The sequence below is a fragment of the Microtus ochrogaster genome, chromosome 5 (assembly GCF_000317375.1).
Source record: "Microtus ochrogaster isolate Prairie Vole_2 chromosome 5, MicOch1.0, whole genome shotgun sequence".
Taxonomy (NCBI): Eukaryota; Metazoa; Chordata; class Mammalia; order Rodentia; family Cricetidae; genus Microtus; species Microtus ochrogaster.
In genome coordinates this window covers 18,955,718-18,971,335 of record NC_022012.1, presented here as the reverse complement: position 1 = coordinate 18,971,335, position 15,618 = coordinate 18,955,718, and the positions used below count along the sequence as shown (strand labels likewise).

The following is a 15,618-nucleotide window of genomic DNA, read 5'->3' as shown; positions in this document are numbered from 1 at the left end:
AGGCCAACAGAACTCCCTACACAAGGCCGTGGGAAGTCCTGGCCCTAGCCGGGTCTGCAAGGCAGATAGTTCCGTGTCCCCGTTCTCGTCCCTGCTCCCCCCCCCCCCCCGCCCCAAGCCAGAACGATGGAAAGGTCACACTTTCCCACCGAGCATCGTTGCGTGGTCCCCGAAGGGCTCCTTGCCCTGCCGTGGTTTTGCCTACTTTCAGAGTCCCTCTTCTGAGTAAAATAATCAGCCCAGGAGCAACCAATGCGCCGCAAAAGCCCAGCTTCGCCATAAAGTATTCTTCCTACACGATCCCTGCATCTCAGCATTTCTTTCCCAGGGGTGTACCTCTCCAGCTCTCTGAGAAAGTAGATGTGACTTGGGGGACCGTCAAGTAGAGAACCTAGCCGTGGGGACTGTGCGGCGTTAACCGGGTTAATGCCACTCAGCGATGCGAAATTTTCTCTACTCTTCTCAGCTATTTGGGAACTTTTAAACTCTAGTAGGCAAGAGTGGTAATAGCTGAACTCGGAGGGGCTTCCTCTGGTGGCGTCGGATCCTGCGCTACGCGCGCATCACTTGATCTTCTGGGCGGCAGTGAAAGTGCAGCTCCAGACACCGCGAGCCGCCCTCCCGCGGGAGCTGAGACACCGGGCCGAGGTGACTGAGGCAGCTGCGTTACCCTGTTGGTGGCACTATTTACTGTGAGGGGTGCTCAGTTCTCCTTCCAGAGTGCTGAGGCAGGAGGGCGACGCGCCCCAAGCACTCCTCGCAGGCGTCGCTTGGCCCCGCCCCACGCCACACAGCCAGGAAGCGGTGACGTGAGACCACTCTGACTGGCTGCTGCAGGCAGGGACGGCCGCCACTAGCAAATTAAGGCGCGGGGCTGCGGGAGCCCAGGCGCAGTGTAGGTCGCGCCTTGCTGCGCTCTGCAAAGCTGCGGTCGGGCTCCCTAGTTTCCGCACCCTCGAGAGTCCCACAGCGGGTCGTCACCTCCCGGTGGCCCGGGCCACTCCTCAGTCAGCAGGGGAGGGAGGGGGAACTCGGCTTGGGTGCATCCTGCATTTTGCTCAACTGAAGTCTGGTGTGCCCCGCGCCTTGTACATAGTTTGAGTTCGCGGCTGGTCCCCACCCAGCTTTCCCGCTAGTTCGAAGTCTCTGAGGCTCCTGGTCTTTGCTCTAGTGGATTGAAGAGGTCAGCGTGGAGTTCTGGGGACGTGGACCGAACCCTTCGAGAGTCCTCAGTTCCGCTCTGACTGCACTCGGGAACTTTGAGCTGCGATTCGGGTTTTTGTCCCTCTTGGGAGAAGCTGGACTGCGGTTTGGCAGGCCCGGTCCCTAACCAGGAGAGCACGCTGGGGACCATGGAGTTCACGGCGTCACCAAAGCCCCAGCTCTCTTCTCGAGCCAATGCCTTCTCCATCGCCGCGCTTATGTCCAGCGGTGGCCCCAAGGAGAAGGAGGCAGCAGAAAACACCATCAAACCCCTGGGTAAGTCGGAGTGCTAGGCTGTCCACAGGGGCCGTTTTTCTCTATTTCCCCTGACTACAGGCGGTTTGCTTCGTGGGCAGCAAGGGTGGCCTTTTCTCCCGGCCAGATCTGCTTCTACGACTTAGACTATCGACCAGATATAGGTCTGAGGAGGGAGATTCCATTTTCTTCTCTGCGCAAGTTTTCTTTGGGGGTTTCACGGTCATCTAAAGGTCGTGGGAATCCAGCTTGTGTTTGTAGTTGCTCTCTGGAGTTTCCTGGAATCCTGAGGTCATGTAGATAGTGCATGCATGTGCAAATTCGAATAAAAACAAATTCAAGGACAAATTAGATTTTTTTTTAAAGACCAGGATCCACACTGCGTGTAACACCTGAGTATGTACTTGGAATCAAAGATACTGAACGACTTCACAAGAAACCAGTTTAATTTTTCCGTCGCAACAAACATCTTTCTCCTCTCTGCCAAGAACTATAAAATTATCCGGTTTTCCAAGCAGGAGCCGCTTTCTCCAAGGAAGGGCTAGACTTATCTGCAACCTTCATTTACATTTGACATTTTCAGTCGAGATTAGCAAAACTCTCCCTAAATTTCTCCACGTTTACTTAGACTGCTTTTGCAAAGAAAACCTGTTTTCTTTATAGAAGACATTAGAATCAAATTAAAGAGAGGAGAGATGAGCAAGAGAGGAGAGCAACCTTGATTTGTATGAAATACTAAAACAAATGCCTGTGACAACCTCCTTCCAACCCACAGAGAAAGAGCTGTTGCCATTCATTCTGGGGTCTTCGGAAAACATTATCACACACCTGAATCACCACCACTCTTAAAATACTGCCAAAAATCAAATAGCCAACTTAGGGCAAATTTTAAAAAATTCACTAATTTTCCTCCGAGATAACAGCAGAGAAGAACCCTTAAGGGGCTTGGAAAAATAAGGAGACTACACATGAAGAGGAGAGAACTAAAGTCCAAAATGGCTTGAAACCAAGGAAATGCCAGTGTCAAAACACAGCTCTTAGCTCTGAGCTGCCCCCCCCCCTTTAACTTCCATCTAAATCAAAATCTTGGAATGCCAGTGAGCTAGTCACCAAATCCTCCTTTTTAGACATAGAATTGGCTACTTACTAATTTCACAGCTGGACTGCTGAGGGTCATAGCAGTATCATTATTCTTCCTGGTTAGGGGAATTCTTTTGGAACACCCCCCATCTCATTTGGTACCCAATAGAAAATGAAGTTCTCAGGTCAAAATTCCTGACAGACTTGTGAGCACTGGGTTGGGAAGCCTGCCAACTCTACTCTCATGTCTACATTAGTATTCTCTTTAATTTTTCTTTAAAAAAAACCTTCAATCAAAATTACAAATTCTAAATGCTAGGCCAGTCCTGGCTCTCAACAACCTCCCCCAGATAGCTATGGGCTCTGGTCTCTGAAATGCGTTTGTTCACCTGTTTGGAGAACAGTTCTGGCCCTATTCCTTTTCCGGTCCCTTACGTTCTCCAGTTCAACACAGCGTAATAAATGACTAAATTGAAGAGTTGGCAATAGAAACACCCAAAGGTTCTGTGAAGAGACAGTGGGGTGTTTTCCATTGAAAAACAGAATAAAACCGCAAGGGGTGGGTTTCCCCTGTGCCCCATGCTCCACTTTGTACTGGAGCAGTACAAAGTTTCCTTGCCTTCCTTCTAGGTGTCTGCGATGCTCAGCCCAGGCGATGCTGAGAGAGCTCACCTGGCAGCTGCTGCAACTATGAGAAGTTCAGTTTGCTTTTTGATCCGCTATAAATATGTGGTGTGAATTTCCTTCCAAAAGTTTTTCTAGAAAATAAGGTATTGGTACTGTCTAACCAGTCTTTGATCTGGGAACAGCCTGTATGACAATTAATTTGATTGTCCTTCATTTAAAACATCTGCATGAGCTGGATTATTGCTTTATGACAAGAAGGACAAAATCCTATTTTGTATTAGCCTCACATTAAGAGGTATGAGGAATAAGAAATCATTTCAGAACAAACAGGAGCACACAGCACACCCATATACAGGCGCATGCCCACAGCTGGAGCTGATAGACTTTTCTTGAGAGCAGTTAGAACAGACTGGTCTGGTTGGGGGACTGCAGATTTAGATAGTTTTTCTTTATTCTTTTTTCTTTTTAAGAAATGAAAGATAATTGGCCGGATTTTAAAAATCTCCCTGTATTCCACAAAGTTACTGTGGAGATTCAGTCTTATAGCATCTGTGCAGCAGTATGGTCTATAGCAGTGATATTTCAACCCACTCATCTGTGGCGAAACCTTCTCTTTAATTTCCTGCTAGACTGGGGTTGAAGTTGTTTTCTTCACTTCCAAGGCTATTTGGAGGAAAAACAGTTGCTTACATTCTCTCCCCAGTAATCTGTTTCTGTCTTCAATCAATCAATCAATCAATCAATCAACCAATCAATCAATCAAACAAACAAAGTCTGTTAGAGCCCTCCCCTGTGATTTAACAAGCTGAATGCTGGTTTCTAAGGCTACCCTCTGTAGCTGCAGAGCCTAGAATTTGGGATGACTGTAGTAACAGTTAACATTTTATCCCTCATGATCACAACTTTTTCTTTTCCTCACTCACATTTTATTCCTAAGGTAGCTTCAGGCAGCTCGGTGATAGGCCCTGGTTCTAGATAGACCCTCCTTATTTGATTCGGTGGGCATCCAGCCCCAGGTATGCACACCCCAGGTACTTTTTGTCCTGTGGTGGATTGTGCTTTTTTGCTGGAGTTGCGGAGTTTAGCGGCGACCAAGTGCCTTTTTTACGTACTCTGCCCAGCTCCTTTGTAAAGTGTCTGTTGTTAACTAAGTGACAGCAAGTCAATCTTACTTCTCATTGCCTCCAGAACAATTCGTGGAGAAGTCGTCCTGCGCCCAGCCCCTAGGTGAGCTCACCAGCCTGGAGGCTCACGCAGAGTTCGGCAACGGGGGCGGAAGCCCTTCCTCATCCTCTCTGTGCACCGAGCCACTGATCCCCACCACTCCAATCATCCCCAGCGAGGAGATGGCTAAAATCGCCTGTAGCCTGGAAACGAAGGAGCTCTGGGACAAATTCCACGAACTGGGCACGGAGATGATCATCACCAAGTCGGGAAGGTAGTTGGCGTGGGCAGGAGCATGCAGAGCAAAGGGTTTGTCACTCTGCGCTCTCCGGGGTCTGGAATGGGAGCTGCAGGACGTGAGTATGAGGGGTGACCGAGCTCAGAGGCCTCCGCTTCTCACCAGTTCCCTTAGAAAGATTCTCGGTACTAGAGTAGGTCCTGCAATCGCAGGGTGTGGCTTCAAGACTCCACATTCGGAGACGGAGATCTTTCCCCACAGCGTGGTCTTTGCTCCCACCCAGGCATCTTGGGTTCGGATAAAGGCCCGGCTGGCGGGAGCTAGGCTGGGGAATGCAGGAGGGGAAAGGAGAGGTTCCCCGGTATACAATATATAACTAAACAGAAACATCTAAAGGTTCTGTTAAGAGACAGCGGTGAGACTCTTAATAGAGTCTCCCTCTTCCAATAAAAACTCAGTTGAAAACCGGGGCGGAAGACAGAACTCGGAGTAGGAAGAAGGCCCGGGAGGTGGCCCAGAGCACAGGAGGGGGGCTGCTCCTCTAAGCCAGACCCTGGGCGATTCCAGTAGGGACTCTTGGAAGTGAACTCCACGAATCCGCTGGCTCAGGAATGCCCGGGATTTTTGATGGGTTATGCAACCCATCTCTGGGTTATTTGGGAGAAAATAAAACAAGCTCAAAATTTCTATCTACCGGTAGGGGCCCCTGTAAAAGAGACAAAATCGTTTTTTTGTTGTTGTTGTTGTTGTTATTGTTTGTTTTTTGTTTTTGCAGTGCAAGTCCTGTCTCTGTAGGCATATCTCTGAGTGTTCATAAACACTCAGGACAAACAAAACCAACAACAACCAAATGGGAAATAGGGCACTGTATAGCGGATGGTTACAGTTTTCTTCCTTCTCCCTAATTCCTGTCAACTCGTTACAATGAGTGAATCCAGTTTCTCTCTCTCTGCCAGGAGGATGTTCCCCACCATCCGCGTGTCATTTTCTGGAGTGGATCCTGAGGCCAAGTACATAGTCCTGATGGACATCGTCCCGGTGGACAACAAGAGGTATCGTTATGCCTACCATCGGTCCTCGTGGCTCGTGGCCGGCAAGGCTGATCCTCCTCTGCCAGCCAGGTTCGTGACTTTGGACTTCTTGCAGATCAAAGTGATATTAATCCTTCTTTGGAAGTTGTTTTTAACCACTGGGCTCTGACTTGAGAAATTTCCAAGGCAGGGCAGCGCAGGACTGAATTCAAAACTTGTCGGTTAGTCTTCAAGAAAAGTGGAGTTTGTGCATAGAGAAAACATTGCCTTTATCTCTCAAAATTAATTCCAGATATTCGTGAAATTTGAGTTTGAATTTTTTTTTAGAAATGTGGCCTTTTTGAGATATAATATTGCTGATAGGCTGCTGAGTAAGAATATATAAATGCACTGCTATTTGCCCTTGAGTCTTCATGTGTATACTATGGTTATGACACTTTTAACCATTTCTTAGCAACGCGATTATATCTGCATACACCTACTGGCATTTGGGTAAAACTGGTTGTCTTTGAGCCATGCAAGAGCCACAAGTTTTAGGTAAGGACAACAATTTCTTTGCCCTTCCACAATTTTGATGGATAAACATAATTCAATAAGTTAATATTCTTTTACATCAAACTCAGATAATATATGGGAGACAACGCAGCTTGTTTTCTTGGTTGCCTTTGCTGATAATGTTGTCAAACATTCCTATGAACCTTTCTCATGAGTGGTTTCCTCAGGAGCGTATTCAGGAGGAGCAGCAGAATAGCCGGAGTTCCAGGAGTCTGTCGCTGTGGCAACTCCTGTTACTATACAGGACATCGCATGAGCTGACTCCACTGTTCTGAATAAGAAACTGCTTGTTTCCTGACTGATCTTTGGTATTTGATTGAAAGTTAGATCACAGCCAACACATGTATTTCAACAATCAGATTTAAAACCCTTGCAGGTGTGACTGGTAAGCATCCAGTCCACAGCCACAGGCACCACGGACTCAGCAGGGTGCTGGACACAATCCTGAAGGAGCTTCTGCTTCACTACTGGCCTGGCAGCCTGTTCCAAGCACCAGAAAACAGATAACAGGCCTCTTTGACTCTCTGTTCTTAAAACAGGCGAGGAAAACTGCCTTCCAAGGCTTCCAAGTCAGCATATTGAACAATTAGGACTAAGAAATACTTGCAAATGGCATTTTGTTCTTCTAAATTAAAAAACAATCCTTCATAACAGATATTAAAATCAGTAGAATTGGCGTTTTCTATAATTTACTTCTGAAAAGTCAATTCAGTTAAAAACTGTTTTTCTTTTGAGACCCGGTCTTACGGAGTTCAGGCTGCCCTCAAACTCATGGTCCTCCTCCTGCCGCATCATCCAGCTGATTGCATTATGACGGGGCTCACAAATGCTCAGTTTCTAATTTATTTTTAACATGGATCTCAAGGAGAAAGGAGAATGGGGGCAGATATGAATTTGAGCAGACGTCTAACCATTTTTCTGAGCACACATTTGCTTTTGCTTTCTCTAGCCTTTTTTTTCTTTAATCTTTTCTTCTTATTTATCCCTCATTTTCTCATTTTCTTCCTCTCTGAAGGTATGGCCAAATGCTGCAGGCCAGCGGTACTTCATAAATATGACATGCTTGTTTATGCCTCTAATCTGTTCTGGTTAGAGAAAGAAAAGTGCCTACCAGTGTGCTATCTTAACTGAAGCTTGTGTAAGCTATTGCTGGAATTTTAGGTCGGGAGGAGGGAGTGAGGGAGGCGGTGAGGGAGGGGGAAGTTCCTGTAAGTAAGTTGTTCCATGTATCCCAGTTTGGCTTATTTAAACTAATATTAGATAAAACCATGAAATGGAGACATTTCAGATAATTCATGGAAATTCCTGGTTGTTATTATTATTATGGAAAATAGTTTTCCAGATTTCCCACCTCCATAGAGGAAGGAATCTGGGAAATTGGAATGCTATCGCTACTGGTAGAAAGTCAGTTTCTAAGAGACTTCTACATCTAAGATGCCTTTCTCCCTCCTCAGACTGAAGCCAGTGATTTCTAATCAGGAAGCACAATACTTGGTAATATTATCTGGCAATTATAACAGGCACAGCATTATTCATGACCAAAAGTAATGCTCCAGTTCCATACCACTACTGTAACTTATATTTACACAAGTTCATATCTATGATAATGTGATTACATATAGTGAATATGATAAAGGAGGAACATGTCATCAATTTCTAGATCTTTTAGTAAATTGGAATTCTAGGAGAGAAGGGCAATGTGAGGCTGATCAATAAAATAACAGTATTTTTAAAATTATACCTTTGGAGAGATAAACCTTGACATGCTGTTGTATTCAAGCTATCAAAGACTACTCTTTTTTACCAGACAATTATGACACTTTGGGGGAAGACAATGCGGAAGAGAGTCCACTGTGGGTGGGGTGGGACCCCTGGTCCCGCCAGCCTCACTGTGCTTCATTTCTTTCACCAAGGGGACAGATTCTTTCCATTCTTAGTCTTTCTGTATGACAGACCGTGACACAGACTTCTCATTCTCTACCCAAATATTGCCAGTAATGTTTGCTCTATGACCTTTTCCCAGCACAACCGTTCACAAATTCCAGCTCGAAGGATGGTATGTAAAACTTATATAGAAATAAGCTGACACCTGGGTAAAGGAATTTGTCAGGGCTCCTGATGCAACGTGAGCTTAGCATGCATCAAGCCCAAGGGTCAATTCCCAACACACAAACAACAACAAAAGAACAAAAGAAGAAAGAGAAAGAAAACAGAAGAAGAAGGAAGGGGAAAATGTAATTTGTCTTATGAAAAAGAGGATGTTGCCTTCCTTCTCAGTCTTCTGCCATCTCGCTTCGATTTGGAAAGATTTTGTGATGTAGAGAGCAGTGTTCAGGTGTACACTGTACACAGTGCTGTAACTGGTGTGGCGGCAGGGATGGAGGGAAGGCTAGCCTTTCTTCTACAGTGAGTTTATTCCTTCCACACAGCAGCTAATCAATAGATGATAGATTTTCCTTGCCAAAGATTTTTATTGCCTAAATTTTTTTATAAATGAATCAATTTAATAGACAGAGGTTCATTTAGATTGTTAAAACTCTCCTTTAGCAGTGCGTAACCAGATAGCAACGAAGCTGTGTGGTGGAGTTTAGAGTAGGCAGGGCAGTAAGCTCTCAGCTCTGATCTGTACACTAGAGAACATTTGCTGTGTCCTATACTGAAAACTCAAGAGTCTTGTACTGGTAAATTAAACGAAGTCACTTTTGAATTTAAACGAGTTGATTCTCTGAAATTATTTCCTCATTTAACTTGTTTCTTTCTCATTGCTCTACAGTGTGCCTATATAGAAATGTACACATTTCTGTAACAGGTCTTTTAAATACTCTAATAGTAAGATCACGTATTTGATAGATGTAGACCAGTAGAGTGGAAGGGAAGAAAAAAAAAAGACAGAAACAATTCATTTCTGAAAAATTGCTTGCTCAGCAGATAATAGAAAATGTATTTATTACTTCTAAAGTCTCTGGGACATGAATAAGTTTGTTAGACGCTTTGGAGTTATCTTAGCATTGCTATTTTAATAAATTCAAGGTACATGGGAAAAATGAAAAGTGCCGTTTACATGACGTTTCTGTGTTCCTTTAGAATCAAAACATTTAGAATAAGGACCCGATTTTGTTGTATTTTGATCCAGGATTCCACTATGCATTGCAGGCTGGTTTCAAACTCTTAAATCTACCTCAGCCTTCTGAGTGCTGAGATGACAGATGCATGTGCCAATATGCTTAGCTCAAGAGGGAGTCTTAAAGCACACCTCAATAAGGCTCTCCAATCCTCTTCTTAGACTCTATGTGCATCCAGACTCCCCCTTTACTGGCGAGCAGCTCCTCAAACAGATGGTGTCTTTTGAAAAGGTGAAACTCACCAACAACGAACTCGATCAACATGGCCATGTAAGTACAGAGCCTTGCATCTGCAGCTTCCCCTAGATGCAATGGACACGTTATATAAAATATCTTTTCTCCCCTCCCTCTACCTTCTCCTCTCCCAATTTTCCAAACTTCCTGCTATCCATCTAGTAGGAGTCATTGTATGAGAACACTCACGTTCTCCAGGGGACCTTGACTGCTTTTGTTAAAGCCATTCATGTGGATGCTGTTGTTGTACTGTTTGTACAAAGAGGTCTGGGACCTTCTGTGGCAAGGATCTCTTAATGTGTTTGCAAACACCACCACATTTTCTAACAAGACAAAGGAAATGTGAGTTTAGGGAGGCCATTTTTGGGTTACGAATGTTAGTATATTGATATCACATAAAAAAGTAGGACCAAGACTTCCTGTGGGAGCCTCCTAAGTGCATTCTGCAGAGCGCAGCATGCTGCAGCTGCAGCAGAGTGGAGAGGACCTCATTTCCAAAGAATCCCGCAAAGCTTTGACTCATGTATGTAGCTGTACAGACCCGCGAAAGCCTCTAAAGCATTTATTTAGGTGTAGCAACCCTACACCTAGGGCAAACTCTGACCCAGTTAATCTTCCCTTTGACATTCGCAAGTCTCCTTGGGAAAACAGCAGGGCAATGGAGAGCCAGGAGGAAAACACCCACCTGCCAGCCGGTGTGTCTTTCAGAGGAAGTGCTTGAGAGGGAGTTCAGAGCCCTGTGACTGCTAAGGTTCTAGATGAGGAGGTCTGGCACCCCCAGTGACACTGCTCTGCACCAAATAAATACACCAAATTGTAGAATAAAGTTGTCCTCTTTTCTCCCTAAAAGGAACCCAGAGTCTGTGTGTTCCTGCAGGCTCTGCCATTACTCTTTTCTTCCAGGAAAAGTTTTAGTTTTGGCTGCACTGGCTGCGGCAGTTGTCTGTCCTTTGGGCGAGGTGAACCAGTGTGAAGACAGACAACATTTGTCATTGTAAACAGAGCAGAGGCCATGTTGCTCACCTGTCATTTCTCCAGGGGACATTAAACCAGGAGGAGGCAACTTGGTCCGAGTAACACGCCCTGACCAAATCCTTGTCTCAATAAGGAAACCAAACCAAAACAAAACACATTTTATTTGGTGTAGGTAAAGACTTCACTGTAAGATGGGAAAAAAAGTGTTATTGGTTGTTGGACCAAGAGAAAATATAGTTCGGAGCTTCTATCAGTATTTGATAGAGCAAATAACCATTGATAAAAGGGCCCTTGCCATTTGCTACGTTCCTTGTCAGGCATTGTCTTTGATGCGATTGAATGTTCCTGTGCCTGTGTAGGAGTGTGTGTGTGTGCACATGTGTACACATGGGCGTGTCCTTGTGTTCACATTTGTCTGTAGGTGTGTGTGCCCCATGCCATGCATGCCAAGGACAGAGGTGGGTGGGCATCTGGTGTCTTCCTTTACCTCTGTTCTCCTTATTATGTTAAGACAGAATCTCTCCCCCAGTCAAAGCTTGATGTCTCAGTCAGGCTAGTGGGAAAGCGAGCTCCTTGAATCCTCCTCTTCCTGTCCCCTAGTGCTGGGGATGTAGGTATACACGGCTGTGCCAAGCTTTTACGTGGATGCTGGGGATTTGAACTTAGGACCTTCTGCTTTTAGGACAAGCACTCTTACTCACTGGGCCACTGCCCAAGCCCCTATGATTCAATGCTCTTGAGTAGAAATAGATGTAAAATTCTCTTAGATTTTATGTGAGAAACTCAAGGCAGACAAGCATGCTTCTTTTGAAAATATTGTTTCTGTGTTTTTGCCTTCATTGTTGGAAAGCACACAATTTCTTTCATAGTTTCTTTCCTTGGATAATTATTATAGTTATATAGTAATCTATAATCTCTCTTATCTTTTTACTAAATAAGTTTCTTGTGACTTTAAGGCTCAGTTTTTCTTGGATCTGTGAAGAATGGAGGAAAATAAGCTAGAGAGTTCTAGAAACAGTTTCAGAGAGTTCAACTGAACCTAGAATTAAACCAATGACTTGAGTTGGTGTCCCTTGTGCTTACTATAATCACATCAGGGTGACCATGTATCTTGTGGGTGGCATTGGAGAGACATTGGAAATGGGTTAAGGAGCTTCTGTTGTTTCACCGCTTGGAAAGATAATAGCCTTTTCAGTGTTGGCCTAATTTGCCCTTCAAGAAAAATAGATGATGCTTCCACTCAGTGGGTTTTTTTGTCAGGTTAAGATTTATGAACTATCTGAGATATTCTTTGTAGGCTAGTCATCCGTCTTATTTAATGTGATTCAAATTAAAATATTTTAGGTTCCAACTGGAATCTTTGCAGAGAGAAAGTACAATTAAAAAGAAAATTCTGTTGCATTTCCTACATGTGAAAGTTCTAGAATTCTTTAGGATTCTTCAGAAAAACTTTAGACTTCAATGGTAGATTATTTACTCAGAATTTAAATGATTTATTTTAGCATCAGTTTCAAGGGTTCTGAGATCTAGCCCAATTGTGTGGCAGTTAGATCTTGTCAATTGTTCAGTTGTCGGTGGCTGCTTATATTTACTCTAGCCTCAAAACTTGTCTGATTTAATATTCCCCTTTGTCACCAGAATTAATAACCTCAGAAATTGAGTAAGAAGGGTCCTTAGGTAATATATTATTTAGCCAGCTTCGTGGAATCAGATTGATGAACTTTCTCTCTCTCTTTAAATTTATTTTTAATTTATGTGCACTGATGTTTTATCTGTGGGAGGGTGTCAGATTCCCTGGAACTGGATTTATAGACAGTTGTTAGCTACCGTGTCGATGCTTGGAACTGAACCCAGGCCCTCTGGAAGAGCAACCAGTGTTGCTTATCCACTCCCAAATATCCCCCGCTTTCTCCTCCCCATCTCTTCTTCCTTCGCTTCCCCTCCCCTCACGCGCACACACCAGTACTCTTGAGTCGCTGACCTGAACATCACTGTTCCCAGGAAGGTATGTTCTCAGGAAAGCCGAGTGGGCATTTATGTTGGCTCTCAGCTCTGTGAGATCTGGAGGAGCGTCAACTGGCCTTGGAGTCTGAGGTTATTCAGCACCCCTTACTAAATGAAGCCAGCCTGGAGCTTAGGAGTATGAGGGGTATTATTTAAATTGAAGGAATTTTTGTTTGATTTTGTTTTTGTTTGCTTTTTTTTATCTCATTTCAGTATGTATACATGTGGGTCAGTGGGAATGTTATTTGAATGCTCTTATCTTCTCAGTTGAACAAATAAGGAATTCTGAAAGACATTTCATATTAGGAGACAAATATTTGCCTTTATTACTTCAAGTTGAATCCAAGTCTATGATCAAGTCTCATTGTTTTGGACTCCTTGGAGGAAGTACATTATACAGAGAAATGAGGTTCTTTTTCAAAACTTATTTTAATACATTTGAGGATCTCTTTCTCCTTAGTTGTTCTTATTCTGGTTTGAGACTAGAAAGAGTAGCAGGTACAAAGTTCAATCCTATTTAATAACTCGAGGTTGATTTACAAGTCAGAGAGATTGGCAGAGAGACACTGACTATGTGGTCAGCTATTCTCTCATTTCTGTGGACATTGTTTCTAAGGTGTTCCGAACATAGTAAAACCATGGCCCAAGTCACTTAATAAAACGGGACACTATTGACACATAATTTCCTCTATATTGTGAGTGCTATGTAGGTTACTGGTAATATCTAATGCAAGTATTATGTGAATAGTTAACAGGCTGAATCATTTAGGAAATAAGCCAAGGGGAAAAAGTATGTATGTTTAGCACAGGCACAATATTTTTATCTAAGGTTATTTTGTTTTATTTACTTTCCTGTCTTTTTGTTTGTTTGTTTGTTTTTGTTTTTTTGAGACGGAGTTTCCTCCATGTAGCCCTGATTGCCCTGGAACACATTATGTAGATCAGGGTCGTCTTGAACTTGACTCACAGAGATCTACCTATCTCTGCCTTTGCCTCCTGAGAGCTCCGGAGGCATGCACCACCATGCCTGGCCGTTTAAGGTTGTTTAAATCCGCAGGGGCATCACCCAAAGATGCAGATGTTGCCACGTATCAGTTATCCACAGTATCTTGTGGAGAGTTTGTAAACACACTCAGCAGCAACTCTCCTCCCTTCACCACATACATCCACGTTAGTCAAGAAACCAAGGGGCCCTTCAGTCACCGTGTCAGCATAGCAAACACCTACTGGCCCCAAAGTACCATTTATGGGGTGCTTCCTGAGGCCAGGGGATTTGCACGGTGTTTGAGGAGAGGATACAACTGAACCTCCAATTCCAGAAAAGGCTTTTGTACATTTAAGTAGCTGTCTGTCAGTGGAGACACGTGGGAAACATTTTATACCTAAAAATGAGTTTTGTTCTGTCAAATGTGGTAGCTCAGGCCTGTAATCCTAGCATTCAAGAGGCAGAGGCAGGAAAGTTGCCAAGGTTTCAGGACCCGCCTGGGGTACAAAGTGAAACCCTGCCTGGAAACAAACACATCAGTGAGCAAACAAGTACTCACAAGTTTTGTCGTTCATTTTGCACAGTGGCAAAATATCTATATGCTCGTTATAGGATAAATAAAAGTGCTATTTCTCAGCTGCCCTTTTGACCAAGATATGTTTACCATCTCTGTGAACTTGCGACTTTGGTAGCTGCAGCATGGAAGATGGCCATGACATTGGTAAAGTTTAGTTTTACAACTGGAAGTTGGGGTCAAAGGAATTGTCATTTTTCTTTTTCAAAAAATAGTTTCCATTTTTGAACAATTCCTACTTTTTGTGTGCCTCACAGGGTTATAGTCTTTTTTAAAAAAAATATTTATTTATTATATATACAATATTCTGTCTGTGTGCATGCCTATATTTCTAAATCATTTTACTTTTTTTCCCTCTGTAAATAGCAGTCTGGCCTACAAAAATATTGTTTTTTATTTAGAAAATGTAAACATGCATTTTATGAACTGAATAGACCAAACACCAAAAATCTTTAAAGACATTATTATTTGGGGCTGGAGAGATGGCTCAGTGGTTAAGAGCATTGCCTCGTCTTCCAAAGGTCCTGAGTTCAATTCCCAGTAACCACATGGTGGCTCACAACCATCTGTAATGTGGTCTGGTGCCCACTTCTGGCCTGCAGACATACATATTTATAATAAATAAATAAATAAATAAATAAATAAATAAATAAATAAACATTATTATTTTAATTCGTTTATGCTATGTGTTTGAGTATTTTGCCATACTGCAAGAGCAACAAGAGCTGTTAACCACTGAGGCATATCTCCAGATCTTCAAGTGCATTTATCTATCTATCTATCTATCTATCTATCTATCTATCTATCTATCTATCTATCTATCTATCTATTTGTGTGTGTGTGTGTGTGTGCATTCATGCCACAGAGCACGTATGAAGCTCAGAAGAAAGCTTCCAGTAGTCTGTTCTCTCCTTCTGTCATGTAGCTCCCAGGAATCACATCCAGTTCATCAGACTTGAGGGCAAGTGTCTTTGCCCACTGAGACATCTCACTGGCCCAAGGATTGATTTTGAAAATTTAATAAGACTTGGTCTGAGGAGATCTGTCAGTTGGTAACATGCCTGCCACGTAAGCATGAGAGCCTCCGTTTGGATTCTCTGCACCACCACAAAAGACAGGTTTCAGCAAGAGCTGCTGTAGGGTGGAGACACTTGGAACCTGGAGCTCACTGGCCAGTCTTTTAGTCAGTGAACTCCAGGTCCAGTGAGAGACTCTGTCCAGAGGAAGAGACTGAGGAAAACACCCAATGTTCAACCTGGCCTCCACATGCATGAACACGTGTCCACATACAGAAACACCCGGAGAAACACACACACACACACACACACACACACACACACACACACACACACTCAATCTAACACATGCAGCATGTCTCCAAATGCCTTCTCTCCTGCCTCCATCATTTAGAAGATGGCTCCTGTGATTTGCCGTTGTTCTGGTAAAATGTTCGCCTCTATGACTCTAATTGAATGAGAATGACTTGACAGAAGAGAAAGTGTTGTTCCTACTCTTAGAATTGAACTTGAAGTTGTTGATGGATGGGTTAAGGATGTGAAACTCAGGACTTC

The 15,618-nt window shown here is 43.6% G+C and overlaps 1 protein-coding gene across 1 annotated transcript in view; it reads left to right on the top strand.

The window, feature by feature from the left end:
- Positions 1-1,352: 1,352 nt before the first annotated feature.
- Positions 1,353-15,618, top strand: part of Tbx20 (T-box 20) — a 58,431-nt gene continuing 44,165 nt past the window's right edge. Inside the window, exons 1-4 of the mRNA XM_005346957.2 lie at positions 1,353-1,479; positions 4,354-4,603; positions 5,524-5,688; positions 9,437-9,545. Of these exons, the coding sequence (XP_005347014.1) occupies positions 1,353-1,479; positions 4,354-4,603; positions 5,524-5,688; positions 9,437-9,545 (651 nt within the window). The remainder of the gene's footprint in view (positions 1,480-4,353; positions 4,604-5,523; positions 5,689-9,436; positions 9,546-15,618) is intronic.